This window comes from Anguilla anguilla, chromosome 18 (genome assembly GCF_013347855.1).
Source record: "Anguilla anguilla isolate fAngAng1 chromosome 18, fAngAng1.pri, whole genome shotgun sequence".
Taxonomy (NCBI): domain Eukaryota; kingdom Metazoa; phylum Chordata; class Actinopteri; order Anguilliformes; family Anguillidae; genus Anguilla; species Anguilla anguilla.
The window spans coordinates 12,128,400-12,142,189 of NC_049218.1; the positions used below are offsets into that span (position 1 = coordinate 12,128,400).

The 13,790-nt window shown below is 47.3% G+C and overlaps 1 protein-coding gene across 40 annotated transcripts in view; it reads left to right on the forward strand.

The window, feature by feature from the left end:
- LOC118217872 (neurexin-1a-like) overlaps nucleotides 1-13,790 on the forward strand; it is a 310,125-nt gene that overhangs the window by 122,797 nt on the left and 173,538 nt on the right. For all 40 annotated transcript variants that reach the window (XM_035399988.1, XM_035399994.1, XM_035400000.1 and 37 more), the window contains 2 exons: nucleotides 2,172-2,555; nucleotides 13,108-13,311. In XM_035399988.1, the coding sequence (XP_035255879.1) occupies nucleotides 2,172-2,555; nucleotides 13,108-13,311 (588 nt within the window). The remainder of the gene's footprint in view (nucleotides 1-2,171; nucleotides 2,556-13,107; nucleotides 13,312-13,790) is intronic.

Below are 13,790 nucleotides of genomic sequence, written 5' to 3' on the forward strand. Positions count from 1 at the left end.
CAGGGCGCACGAGGCTCACCTGGACCGTGCCAAAGTTTCATTATGGACCACATTTGCTTTCGCCGCGATCGATCAGGGCTCAGCACCAGCTGGTCATGCTCCGATCAGCCGTAGCCCACGCGTTCAGCATGTGGGCTTCCTCATGTTACCACGGTGATGGAGCGGGCTCATTAGCGGTGACCTGGGGGACGCGTGTGGTCGTCAGCGGCAGTCCCGTTTATCGGGGAAACTGGAACCAGCTGTGCGGGGCGCGGTCGGAAGAAGGTTCCGTCGCAGATGTGCGGGTTTGCGGCTAGGGGCGGTGTTGGGAGGGGTAAGAGGCGAGGTTAATCATCACGCTGGTGTCTGCCTTCCACATTCCGCTGAACACCGCGGTGGACTCACCTTGACTGATGGTACGGAACACTCTGCTCGTGCTGAACCCGATGTTGACCGTTAATCACCTCGGTGGTTCACCTGAACCAAAGCTGGACAGCTCAGGCAATCCGCGTGTGTCCTGGGTCCTCTGTGGATAAACACGGTGGTTTTAAATGAAGGGTCTCCTTCAAAAAGAGAAAAAGGGCAGGGCTCCTGGGCTGCTCACTCAGTAAAAGCACCGCTTGTGGCGTATGAGTGAGAACCGCGGTCTCACATCGAATTCAGCCCACGCCAGTGCCGACTGTGGCCGGCAGCCCTGCAGGGGCAGAATACATTCGGCTTCCAAAGGGATATATGGGAGGGATTCATTTGTATTATTGGGCCTCCTCCACCCTCGCTCTGTGCCAAAACAGCACAGCATACGTCATGAAGGCAGGGAATTGTTCCATGGAGCTAATTGAAGGAATATTTACTTAAGTTGCTTAAACATGAGTTGGAGAGACTAGAATCAATTTAAATGATTAATTTGTGTTTTTTAGAAACATTGGAGAACAATAGGTTACCTCCTAGCCAAATACCTGAAAACCACAAAAAGCGTTGCTCAAAGATGAATTATTTGGATTTTGTTTCTCCCTTTGGCTAGGCCTAAGAGGTTTCCATGGCAAAGGCCGGGGTTGGTTCTCTGAGCTATAGATTACCGAAGAAGACGCGGCAGTCTTGGACAGCCGCCATTAATTAAAGCTGTACAATGGCCGCGCGATTGGAAAACTGATCCATACACAAACTAATCGCTTGTCGGATCTGGACACGAAGGCCCCTCTGTCTGCCGTTTTTACAGTCCGGTCATGTGCGCCCGTTGTTTACGGCATTAAACCTGAATGAAAGTGATAAATCATTGGGTGGGGGGTGGAGGGGGGGGGGGGGGGGGGCACGCTAACAGTTTTGCAGTTTTATGTATACAGCAAAGCAAATGGATGAAAAACATAAAAAAGACAGGCACTTTGTTAATGACATTTAAAAAGATGGCTCGGAATGCTTTCCCACATTTGAAAAGATGAAGCAGAAGATGTCGTTTTTTCCCTTGCTTTTACAGCCTTCACAATATAAATAAGTGAGATTTTTAGTGTGTGGAAATGAGAAAAAATGTGATGGTACTCTCGGTGTCTTAAATGGATGTTATGCCAGGGCATTAAATGATAAACATAAATCTCATCCCATCCGATTACACTGATTTAATGTGTAAACAATTGAATAATGTCCCAATTAAATTCACCTGTATTCATATGCAATAGCTTTTTCAAACCATTTTCTGCCATGCTTAATCATTTGCAGCTCATCACAAATGATATATCTGTGTGTCAATCAATAGCCATTACACAACATCATTTATTTACACGCAAGCTAATGCCTTTGTACATAGAGGCTTTCAGTTCTCATACTTTTACTCTGGACTTTCTACCCAACTAACATGGAAGGATCTTTGACACGCAGCAACATCTTTGGCATTGGATCCCGTGATCCGCAGAGACCAAAAGGGCTACTCCACATTCAGTGGGTCTGCAAGCAGTTGTGTGCGTCAGCTCCCTCTGGTTGTGCATAGTGTAGTCAGGCCCCTGTCAACTCTATCCTGCCTCTACTCTTTCATGCAGCATAAAACGTACGTTCATTTGTGGAAGTTACGTAAATGGTGGCTAAATACAATTGTGTGTGGGTGGGTCAGTGATAGGGGGTTGAAATGAACAAGGAGTTTATTTAGTAAATTCTCTTTCTCTCTCTCTCTCTCTCTCTGTCCCGCTCTCTCTCTCCCTCTACAGGTACCATCTCTATCAACACCATCCGCACGGCCTACACGGCCCCGGGCGAGAGCGAGATCCTGGACCTGGACGACAGCCTGTACCTGGGGGGGCTCCCGGAGAACCGGGCGGGGCTGGTCTTCCCCACGGAGGTGTGGACGGCGCTGCTCAACTACGGCTACGTGGGCTGCATCCGCGACCTCTTCATCGACGGCCAGAGCAAGGACGTGCGCCGCATCGCCGAGGCGCAGAAGGCGGCCGGCGTCAAGCCCTCCTGCACCAAGGAGGCGCCCAAGCAGTGCCTGAGCAACCCGTGCCAAAACAACGGCGTGTGCCGCGAGGGGTGGAGCCGCTACGTCTGCGACTGCTCCGGGACCGGCTACCTGGGCCGCTCCTGCGAGAGAGGTCAGTGCACCGCGCGCCGAGCTCTTTATCGGTGATATTTTCGCCATTTTTCATTTGTTCTTTTGTATTGTGTATTTTCCTGTTTGCTAATGTAGCTCATCTGCTACTGGCTAATTAGGCTGCTGTTGTTGCATTGGGCCGTGCGGCACTGTCACGGTTTGACGATGCTAGTCTTTTTATTTTTTTTTTATTCTGGAGGCAGAGGGGTTCCCTGTGATGCGCAGGGCTGTGTGTCTTGCGCAGGTGCCATCTGCCTGTTTCGGCTTGGCTCCATTAGATCCTGTCTTTAGAGGACAGACGAGGATGGGGCGGATCAGGGGCGGGGCTAGCCTGATTGGCACCAAAGGCTGTCGGGAAACCTGAAGAGCTTCAAGCATGCAATTACATACTTTGTGGATTCGCCCCACTCTGACAAAAGGGCCCGCCTCGTCTTCATCCTCCCGCGCCTCTCAGCTGGAGTGGATCTGTCTGTCTGAGTCGGTCTGTGGTGCCGCTCGTTCCCCGTCTCTCCCCCTCGGGTCGCTTCGAGGTCCGGGTAGCCCACCGCTCCAGGACGGGCTCCTGGAGGAAGAGGGGGCAGGGTGGAGAAGGAGAGAGAGAGAGAGAGAGAGCGGGAGAGGGGCGTAATCTGTAGTTGGCTCACCTCTCACGCAGACAGTGCTGGACGTGTCCTGCCTACACATGTACTTGTAAATTGGCTGTCTTGTGTCGCTAACCAAGCCCTCATCAAGCCACTCATTCATGACGGGACACAGAGTGGAATTCTTATCCCTCTCTTTCCAGCCGAGGAGATCGGAGAAAGAGGGAGATGGATTGAGAAAAAAGGGGGGGGGGGGAGCTGCAAAAAGAGAGAGGGCAAGATTCTGAAAGACAAAGAGACATGAGGGAGGGAGTGAATGACAAGAAGTGCAAGAAATGAAGAAATTAGGGCGGAGCAATCGTTCGCAGGTCTTATAGTGACTTATTTTCTCTGACGACCGTGGGAAACGTGCTTCTTAGGGTGAATAACAGCAATAATCAGAGAACGCCAAAAATGAAAATCGCACAAGCCCGGCCATCACACAGCTGACGCACAGGCGGATTTGATTGGATGACCAGATTTGTGTTTTTGCCAGAGAGCTGTGGCCCAGTGGGGTGTTCCCTCTGTGCGTCTGAAATCGTCTGAAATGGCCAGTTATGTGTGCGTAACGTGAGGCTCATACTGCGCGGCTGAGTATTTTCACAGGAGGCTGCACCACGCCCAACTGGCTCCTGCGCTCAGTCGCGTATGCTGCTGTTATTATTACCTTGTGTGTCTGTGCCACCCGTGACGTACAGTAATCCAGCGCCGTGCTGGTGTTGTTTGCCGCGTAGGCGTTTCTTGCCGGGTCAGATCCGTTTGCCACTTTGCTGTTGTTTCTACGCTTGTCTTCTTTTTGCCACGTGGCGTGGGTGGCATGACAAAAATGGTGGCTTATATCCACTTATCAACAATACCTGCCATACCTGTATGTTTTAATGGTATGTTCATAGAAGTGCACGCATTCCATTTTAAAGTGCAAGGCAGCAGCAAGTTAATAGCCTGATTCAGTTAATTATAATGTTGTGTATTCAAATTCTGTGCCTCAGCTATAAAACACTTACTGTTATGAGTCTAGAAAATCATTCATTGTAAGGTTTCCACTTATTTCCACATAATATTATTATGAAATAAATGGATTAATATATGAAGCAAGGACCAGTGAGGAAGCGGTGGTAGTGTACTGTGTACAGTCAGTTGAGTTTAATTTATCTGTAGGAGAAACAAAGTAGGGTGCCGCAGTGCAAAGAGTACTAAACTGGACTTATTTCAGTGAAGTTCAAGGCACACTCGATGGAGGAAGAAATTAGTTTAGAAGTCTTTATTATTTAAAGCCATTTCTAACACCAGTGTGTTTCAGCCAAATGAACCTTCATTAGGGCAATACATTAATGTATACGTACAGTACAGGGCAGTGAAATTTGTATTTCACTAAAATTGTTGTCAATAAGTACAACTATAGGCTCCAGAAATTCACAGTGAGAATTATCAATGCAGTTAAATTCTTGCCCAATAAACACTGAGCTGAAACTGCTCTTGTGAAACTGTCCTCCCCAGTGCTATGTTGAAGTAAATAATGTGTGTTTCGGGACAGTTAGCTAGTTAGTTCAATTTAGTGCATCTTTAGTCCTCCTTACAGTTTGGTTCATTAAAAATACATGTCTCCCTCTCCAGGCTTTTCTCAAAATTCTGTCTAAAGTGTATATTGTCTACACATGTATTTGCAGGATAAAATTCATTCAGTGTGAACAAAAACAAACAAAAACAAACATGTTTTTTTCAAGGAAAACAAGACGTTTACTAATTAATGTCATGTGAATGTCAAAGTACATTTTAAGGATTGCATAGGCAGAATGAAAGGAAATGGTAGTGTCAAAAACATGTACTGTGACAGACCAATGATAGGCAATTTATTTCTCCACATTGAACCCATGCTTGCCACAGACGCTGCCTTCCCTTTAGCTATTTCAGTCTTGGTTAGGAGTTATTTTCATATCTAGCATATGTTGGAAAGTAGCTTGACCGTGAACAGATTAGGGTTCTTAAGGGTACATTTTGCTTGAGTTCTAATGTTGGTAGATGAACCGCTCGGTTATAGGAATCTGTATGCTTTCTTGCTACTGTTTATTTTTTATGTGGAAGCTTAGTCACATGGAGGTACAGACGTTAGAGGAGTATTCTTAACAGTTAGGAAACATGCGATTCAGGAGGTGGACTTTCCAGCTCTCCCCAGCCCTTTCCTGTCTCGCCTCTAATTTCAAGGTGTGTGCTCTCATCAGCGCTAATCATGTGACCGGGGAGAAGCCGCCCTTTGCATTTAAAGAAGATAATAACCTGTCTAAAACATGCATTCGGATTTCATCAAGCTTAATAATGCAAACTTAATTTTAAACACCCTCTCTGCCTCACGCTGGCCATGGAGAGGATGTTTGATTAAAGACGGGAGGCGAACGTGGGCGTCTTTTGAAGCTGGGTGTTCTTTTCCGTACCGTGGAGCACGGAGACAGGTGTGGAAGCTGGGGGGAGAGGAGGGGGTTGTGGGGGGGGGGGGGGTTTAGAGGCATTGAAGCGCCTCCCCATCATCCGTAGACAAGAGCTACCGACAGCTGGGGAAGTGCGGCGCGGAGCCGGCGTCTCCTGGCGGGAAGGATGGCGGAGCGGGGGCGCTCTGGCCAGCCGCCAGTTGTTTTGATGTCTCCAGATTGCTTCTTTGCTGGTAAGAAGGAGCCGGGCACCGGTCGCCGAGAAGCTGTCAGAAGAATCACGCAAGCCCTCACTTATCCACGCTTGGTGTACCACCCTGTGGCAAGATCCCGCTACTGCAGGTGGCGGAGGAGGAGGGAGCAAATGATGACAGAGACAGAGAGTCCGCCCGTTCCAAATCGCAGAGTTCCTAATTGAGCAGACAAAAGCCTTTTCTGATGACGTCTCGAACGTCTCCATCCCTCCTCCCTCCTCCCTCCTCCTCACACTAATTGGGCGAAATGTGTGTGTTTTTGGGGAGGTATTTTTGGGTAAAGGTGAGAGCCCATATGGTGGGGAGTGTTTGGGGCATAACGAACGCCTCCCGTCTAACGAGATGTGACGCACAGCGTGCCACCGCTTCACCCTAGCTGCCGCGCCTCTGCTTTTCCCAAGATTCCACCTGTTTTCGCTCGAACTGGGTCACGTCAGCAGACACACAATTTCTCAGCGCCAGAACTTTCTAACTCTGAATGTGCCCTTTGTTTTTTTTACAAATTCTGTGTCTATTTTGCATACCCATGGGCAGCATTCCTGTGATAATTCCAACACAATATGTGAGCTGCCAAAATAGAACTTTGAAACATATCTTATGTCATGGACACATTCATTATATTTGGATGTACAATGTCCTCCAAAATTATTAACACTCTTGTTTAAGATGTTTGTCGAAGAAGGATGTGTAAAATGAAATATACAGGTAATGAGCTATATTTTATGAAAAATGTGTTACAATCCCTCATTATCACAGTTTACTTTGCAATCAATCTCAGGACACTGTACTGTAAGGCCGATGGTGTGGGGGCAAAAGAGGCCACAGTTGTAGATCTACAAAACATTTTGCAGAAAGTCTCCAAATCTACCGTCAGGTTGCCACCTCCTTGCCAATTGGCTTTTTTGAAGGGTTGCCCAAAAAAATCTTCTGTTGTGGGCAGTCAAAGACGATAAGAATCATGAGTTTGCTAAATGACATTGAAACATTTGTTGGAACCATGTGTTGTCATCAGATGACATAGAAATAGAGCATTTTGGCCATACCCACCATTTGGCACCAGAAGAAGGATGTTGGTTAAATATGGTGGTAGATCTTTAATGTGGATCTTTTCTGTGGTTGTTTAACAGCTTCTAATCATTCGGCTCTTGTTAAAGTCAATGGAGTCGCGAACCTCAGCATATGCCAATATGTTTTGGCCTAAAGCCTGGCATCCCCCCACCACCCTCCACCAGGAAGCTCTCAAACTTGGCTGGCTGCAAATGGTTCTTTAGCACGGCGACCACAAAAGTGGCCACAACGTTACTGTATGTCAATGGCCATCTCAGTCTCTAGACTTGAACCTGATTAAAATAATAATAAAAATTGTGGTTTTAAGTGACAAGGGCAAGCCGCAGGTGCGAATGAGGAAGGATCTGGAGCGCTTCAGGAGACAAAAGGTGAAGAGAGTCTCAGGTTTCTTTTTTAGCAGACATGTCATTTATTTCCAGCACACACCCTCACATGTACATCTTGTTCATGTCACTGAAAGAGGTGTTCTTTGACAGAATCGTTTGCAACGATAAGCAGCAGGATGGACAGACTCAGTGGCAGGTCTATACATTTACAAATAGAGATACACACCTATATTTGAGGGAGGGAGGCAGGGAGAGAGAGACAGAGGGGGAGAGAGTGAGGGAGCGAGGGAGATACTAGCAGGAGCAGGACTGAATTATGTATGAAGCCTCTAAGCCAGCCCTTCCTGTTTGTTGTGAATGTTGAACACACATTTTCCGAATCCCCGTGGCAACTGTAATTCGGAGATATTTGAATGATATGCGCTCACACGTCACGCGGCGTGACTGCTAGCTACCCGGTGTGCTCACCTCTCCGGGGACCCTCACGGGCTCGCGAGACCCCTGCTGTGCGCTTCCTGTCTCTCTGGCGTAAATTTGAAGTGGCTGTCCGTTCGGTTTTGAGGTCTGTCTGTCCTCCTCTGACGGCCGGCGACAGTTCTACAGAAAGACGGCTGAGCCGCGGTCTTCGGTTACGTCTGGCGCCTGATTTGCGGTGCCATTAAACAGGAGGGATCCGTGAATTTTTTGACAGGCGCTCCCTTTGGTTTCGTTAATGATTCCGTCACAACAGCCTCCGTGTCCCGTTTTCCGTCTGAGCAGACTCCCGATGAGCGGGATTTCGACAGAGAACTTGATGCATCGAGAGCGCAGAGAGGAACTATTTATGAATAGTTGCTGATAAATATTGCTTTTGGTAATTTGCAAACAATGCAAAAAGAACAGAAAAATAACACAATGAATACCTTTGTCCACATGTCCGAGCTGAATGGAACATACATTGTTATTATTAGCTGGTCAGGTGTATTATCCTGTTTAATTTTATTTTATAGAGCTGTTTGTACATCATGATACGTTAGTGTTTAAAAAACAAATTCAGATTAAGATGTCAAGTCTCTGCATGTTGAATCTGTATGCTTTTGCTGGTTCCTAGTTAATAACTGACCAGTTAATATACTCGTAATGAACCAGCATCCAGACCTAACGTAAGCTTAGCATGCTTAACAGGTTATTGATGAATATGTAATTAATTCTTATGTGATGCTGTTTTCTTTCAGCAAACTTATTAGCTGTCATCAGAGTCCAGCACAAACATGGAGATTCATATGATTTATTCATGCGGTATTATGGTTTAATGGTTTCTTTCAGTGTAGCACCCTGCAGCTCTGTACAAAATGAAACCATGCATATGCCCCATCATGCGCAGAAACTTGGAGGGGAGCGGGGGAGGGTTGATGGGGGGGGGGGGGGGGGGCTGTTTATGTAAAAGCGTGTGGGCAGGATGATACAAAAATATATTTTTAAAAGTCTTCTGTTTGCCCAAACCGGGTTCATTAGCATTTTCCCTGAGAGGATTCTGCTGTGTGTTGAACTCCGGTGTCAGCAAATACTTAAATACCCTTTTGTTTGAGTGTCAGCTTAAAGAAATGCTGAGGAGCTGGCGGTGAAGAGGAATGGAGCCAGAACAGCAGGGTGAAGGGGGAAGGGAGAGAGTCACGGAAGCAGAGTTTCTGTCTTTTTCTATCACTTTCTCCCTCTCTTTCCTCTTACTGTCTCCATCTGTCACTCCTCTTTGCCTTTTCCTCTCTCTCCCTCTCTCTTTCTCTCTCTCTCTCTCTCTCTCTCTCTCTCTCTCTCTTTCTGGCACAGAACACAGAAACATTCTGACAGTGCTTGCCATCCCTGGCTTAGTTTAGCCTCTCTCACACAATTAAAAATGAGTTTATCTGATCCGACAGGTGGAAATTTATGAAGTGTTGCCAAATTATTTTACAGCACGGCGCATAGCTCTCACGGAAACAAACTGGAGAATTTAAAAACAGGGAACCTCTGAATTCAAAGGGAAATGCATGAATCAGTGTACGTAAAAAAAAAAGCCTAATTACATGCATGCTCTAGTCTCTCTCTCTTTCTCGCTTACTCACTGTTTCCTCCTCTCTTTTTTACCCTTCCCCAGCTGAAATGTGGTTTTATAATGATCTGTCCCTATCGTAACTGTCCATCTCTTTGTCAGTAGGATGTCACATGATACCTGTGCGAAAGTTTCTGTCACTTTCATCTGTCAACTTTGCATGCCATTTCAGTTTCTCCTCCGCTGCCTGCATCTCTCCTTCCACATCTCATAGTTCTCTGCTACCATGCACCCCCCTCCCCCTTCCCCTCTCCTCCTCTCCTCTCCCTCTCCCTCTCCCCTCTCCTCATTTCCCCCTCTCCTCTCCGCCTCTCCCTCTCCCCTCGCCACCCCTTGCTCCTCCCCCTCCCTTCTCCACCCCTTCCTCCTCCCCCTCTCCTCTTCACCTCTCCCTCTCCCCTCTCCACGTCTCCCTCTCCCCATGGCTGTTTTACCTAGCACATGTGAAAATAACCAGACAGTATTCTGTAATTTCACCAGATGCAGGTTACGCACCTCCTTTCCATTAGATTATTATTATTTTTTTTTTTATAGCATTTGTTGAGCAACATAAGCCTTGAATTTACCTAAGGACTTAAATGGCAGATGTTAAATTCTGTATGGTGCTTTCCATTTGAGAGGTGGATTGCATTGCGTTACTATGCAGTAGGTGACGTGTGCTTGTACCTGAGACGGGTTACAGCAGCCTTAAGGGGAGGTGTCCTCAGCGCCCTGGAGACGGTTGTCATGGCGTTAAGCTCGGCTCAGAGCAGTGAATGGAGCCCTGCAGAGGCCTGGCTCTGTAAACGCAGCTCATTCTATTAAAAGGCTGGGGATGGGGGGGGGGCACCGCCGGCCCTGTCGCCCACAGCATGCCCCAGGGAGGTGGGGAAGATTGGACTGGAGTCAGGGCTGCGGCGGGATCGTCCTGGGGGATGAACATGACACTCAGCCCTTGTAGTAACTTGCCAGTCATGTGACCCGCGGAGCGTCTCTCTCTGAATTAGCTTGTTGGGCCCTTCCAAACAGAATGGCTGGTCTTGTGGTGTTCATGTGACTTTCTGAGGGTGCTCTTTCTATCTCTCTCTCTCCCTCTCTCTCTCTCTCCCACTCCCTCTCTGTATCTCTTCGTCTCTCTCCCCCTCCCTCTGTCTCTTCCAAATGCAGTGGCACAATGAGAGAGAAGTTGCACTAATTCTAGCATAAATACCAGGCTGGGGATATTTTAACCATGTGTCTGACACTTTGCTTCCTGGAATAATGTTGGATGCATAACCCACATATTGTGTGGTTTTTTTAAATTGAAGAAATATTGATCAGGGCAAATTGAGCAGTTGTAATGTTTCTGTTTTCCATCCATCTTATTGAATAACAGTATTATATATTTCTTCACTCACGCCAGCAGTTGTTGTAATTCAAGGTGACTTGCATAGTATACATGTGGAATTTGTGATTTATTTAGTATGTTCTGAATTAATTCAAGGTCATGTTCCTGACTCAAGGGCATAACAGCAGAAGCACTTATAAACACATCATGTGTGGTGTTCAGCCGCAATATCAGCCTGGTGAGCTGCTATACTCACCTGATTTCTGTGTGAAATCATCTTATTCTTTGGTTCCAGCTCTAGTTTTCACATTTTCTTCTGTGTTCAGGCATAGGGAGTCTCGGTGGTTGTTTCAGAGGGGTTGTGCGAATTCCTGCAGAGTAGCAGGTCGGCGAGCTCTTTGTGAGCGGTGCTGTAATGTCACGGCTGAAATGATGACCGCTTGGTGTCGGGGTCAGAAGCAGCTGAATTGGGTCCGAGGAGCTCAGAGTTAGCCTTTCAGAGAGACACTGCTGAAGTATGAAATCTTTACTCTACCGTGAAGCAGTGGCCCTCATGTCCCCCCCCCCCCCCCTCCCCGATTTTCAAACACCAGAAACAACAGCTCCCGTCGTGTTACCTTCAGCCAATTATCAGGTACAAGTCACAGTGATGACAGCTGGTGCGATCTACTTCATGCAAAAAATAGAAAAGCGGTTGTCATACATCTCTGCAGACTGACCTCCCGCATGTAGCGTCACACTGACACCGTCCTGTTCTGTGGTGGTAATAAAATAAATAAAACTTTGGGTGGGTGGGAAAAAATGGTGTGTGTGGTTTATTTTTGCAGCGCTTTTAGAAAAAAGAACAGTTTCAGGAAAGGAGAATCTGTCCACCTTACACCCCCCCCCCCCCTCCCCCCGCGGTGTCCGACCCCCCCTCTCCGCCTGCAGTGATTGTCATCTGTCAGCCGCTCTCTGTGAGATGGCGGTTAGCGCTCGCTCTCCCGTTCCCTCTCTCCCTCGTTTCCCGTCGTCACGGCTGCTTTGTGCTCACAAAGCAGTCGCCTGAAAAGACTGACACGGGAGTAGCAGGAGCCGGGAGAGGAGGAAGGGGGAAGACGGATTGGCTGTCAGCCTGAGGTAGCGGTGTCTGATTGGCTGTCAGCCCGAGGTAGCGGTGCCATGTGAGATTTACATCCAGAGCGGGATGTCTTCATACGGCTACAGCCGCTCTTTTATCTGTGTATCCCCCGACTTTGTTTGGTTGTCTCCGTGACTTTGCGCAACTGAAGACAACAGGGATGAATCATTTTTTGTTATGTGTAATCTTGCATGTCTATGAGCAGAAAGGGTGCGGAGTGTGACAATCATATCTAAATACATTTAAAACTCTTTAATTAATTAATGGTCATAGTCTTTTATTAATTAAGCATTGCTTTTGCAAAGCAGGCATTGAATGATGAATTATTGACCCAGAGGGAGTCCAGCCTTTGCAGGGTAATTTACTTTTTTGGTAGATGTTAAACACATTACAACACACCATTGGCAGGATACAGTGTGAGTCATTTCTAACTGGGCTTTTTTATAATATCCGTACACACATCTTCAACTTCAGCATTGTGACATACAGTATCTCTCTATCTAGTTTAATAGCTTCAAATTCCTGTTGGTTATCTTACTAGCTAGTTAGGAGTCTGCCTGCATAGCTGAAGGAACTAAATTTTTCTGCCTGAACATGTGAATGAATCCAGACCTGTTTGCGCACTGTCATTATTTACACAGGACAAGCGGTTTCCTACATTGTTGAGAGAAAAAATAAAAGGTTTGATTCATCTTTTTTTCAGTCTTGGGAGCCATAGAGTGTTGGAGAAATGAATTATTTGAAATTCACACCCCTAATACTAAATTCTGCTTCTGTATTCTGCGTGGTCTACTGCCTGGTGTACCCATAGGACTATAATGTATATTGCATTGTATTGTATCTGTTAGAGTACCTGTATCTCTGTAATGAAAGGTAGTATTCACCCCTGGAGTGATTCTTCTGTCTGTGACCATCTTGTCTCTATCACGTGCAGTGAAGAGACACTCTCTTAAAGGTTGCTTTCAGTGTAGAAACTAGTGATGCATATGATACTAAAAGAGGCCGAATGTACTTGCCTTTAGTGATAAATTAGGACAATCATCATTATTCCCTGTCTTTTTATGTTTTTTCCATATATTTGCCCTTGGTGTATGTGAATTCCTTGTAACTAAACTGTAATTTATGTTTTGTAAAACTGTCACTGTAAATGTCACTGAAAAAGAGACCTTGGGACTTCCCTGCAATAAAGGTTTCAAGTCAGGTCAAGTCAGTGTAGCACAGTGACGCTCTCGTGTCCATAATGGGCAGCACAGTAATGTTCCACGTCTGTCGGGTGTAGTCTCTGTGATACTCATCTCAGTCAGGTTTGGCGCAGGACCGCTGTGCTGGAGTGACGCTGTGCGTGTCCGTCCCTGTCCCCCCCGGCAGATGCCACCATTCTGAGCTACGACGGCAGCAAGTTCATGAAGATCCACCTGCCGGTGGTGATGCACACGGAGGCTGAGGACGTGTCCCTGCGCTTCCGGTCCCAACGGGCCTTCGGCGTGCTGATGGCCACCACGTCCCGGGACTCCGCCGACACCCTGCGCCTTGAGCTGGACGCCGGGCGCGTCCGGCTCACTGTCAACCTAGGTAAACCCCACCCGCCCGCACACGCCAAGCGCGGCCACCTGCACCGCGCTGCCGCTGTCTCGCGCTCGCATGCGCGGGTCAGCGAATACACGCCACACGCTTCTGCTGTTAGACAAAAAGCAACTGACCCACCTGAGCTATGTCGTTAAGGAATAGTGTGGGAATTCTTCAGAGTAATTATGAAGGTTCCTTAGAACTTAAACAGCATAAATACCACCAGTAGGCTTTCTGTACATGTTTGAATATAGGCTTTCTCTACATACAGCATTTGAACATAAAGATATATACCCACACGCGCTCTCACACTCATACACACACTTTCGCACTCGCACACGCGCACACAAACGCGCCTGTTGTACTGTGTTGTCTCTGTATGTTGAAGAGAAGGGGACGGTGTAGAGCCCTTCAATGGCCTGAGTCTGCGGCCCTTGGCTCACTGCCAGATGAGCACTGTGCTGCCTTTACACACAAGGGAATGC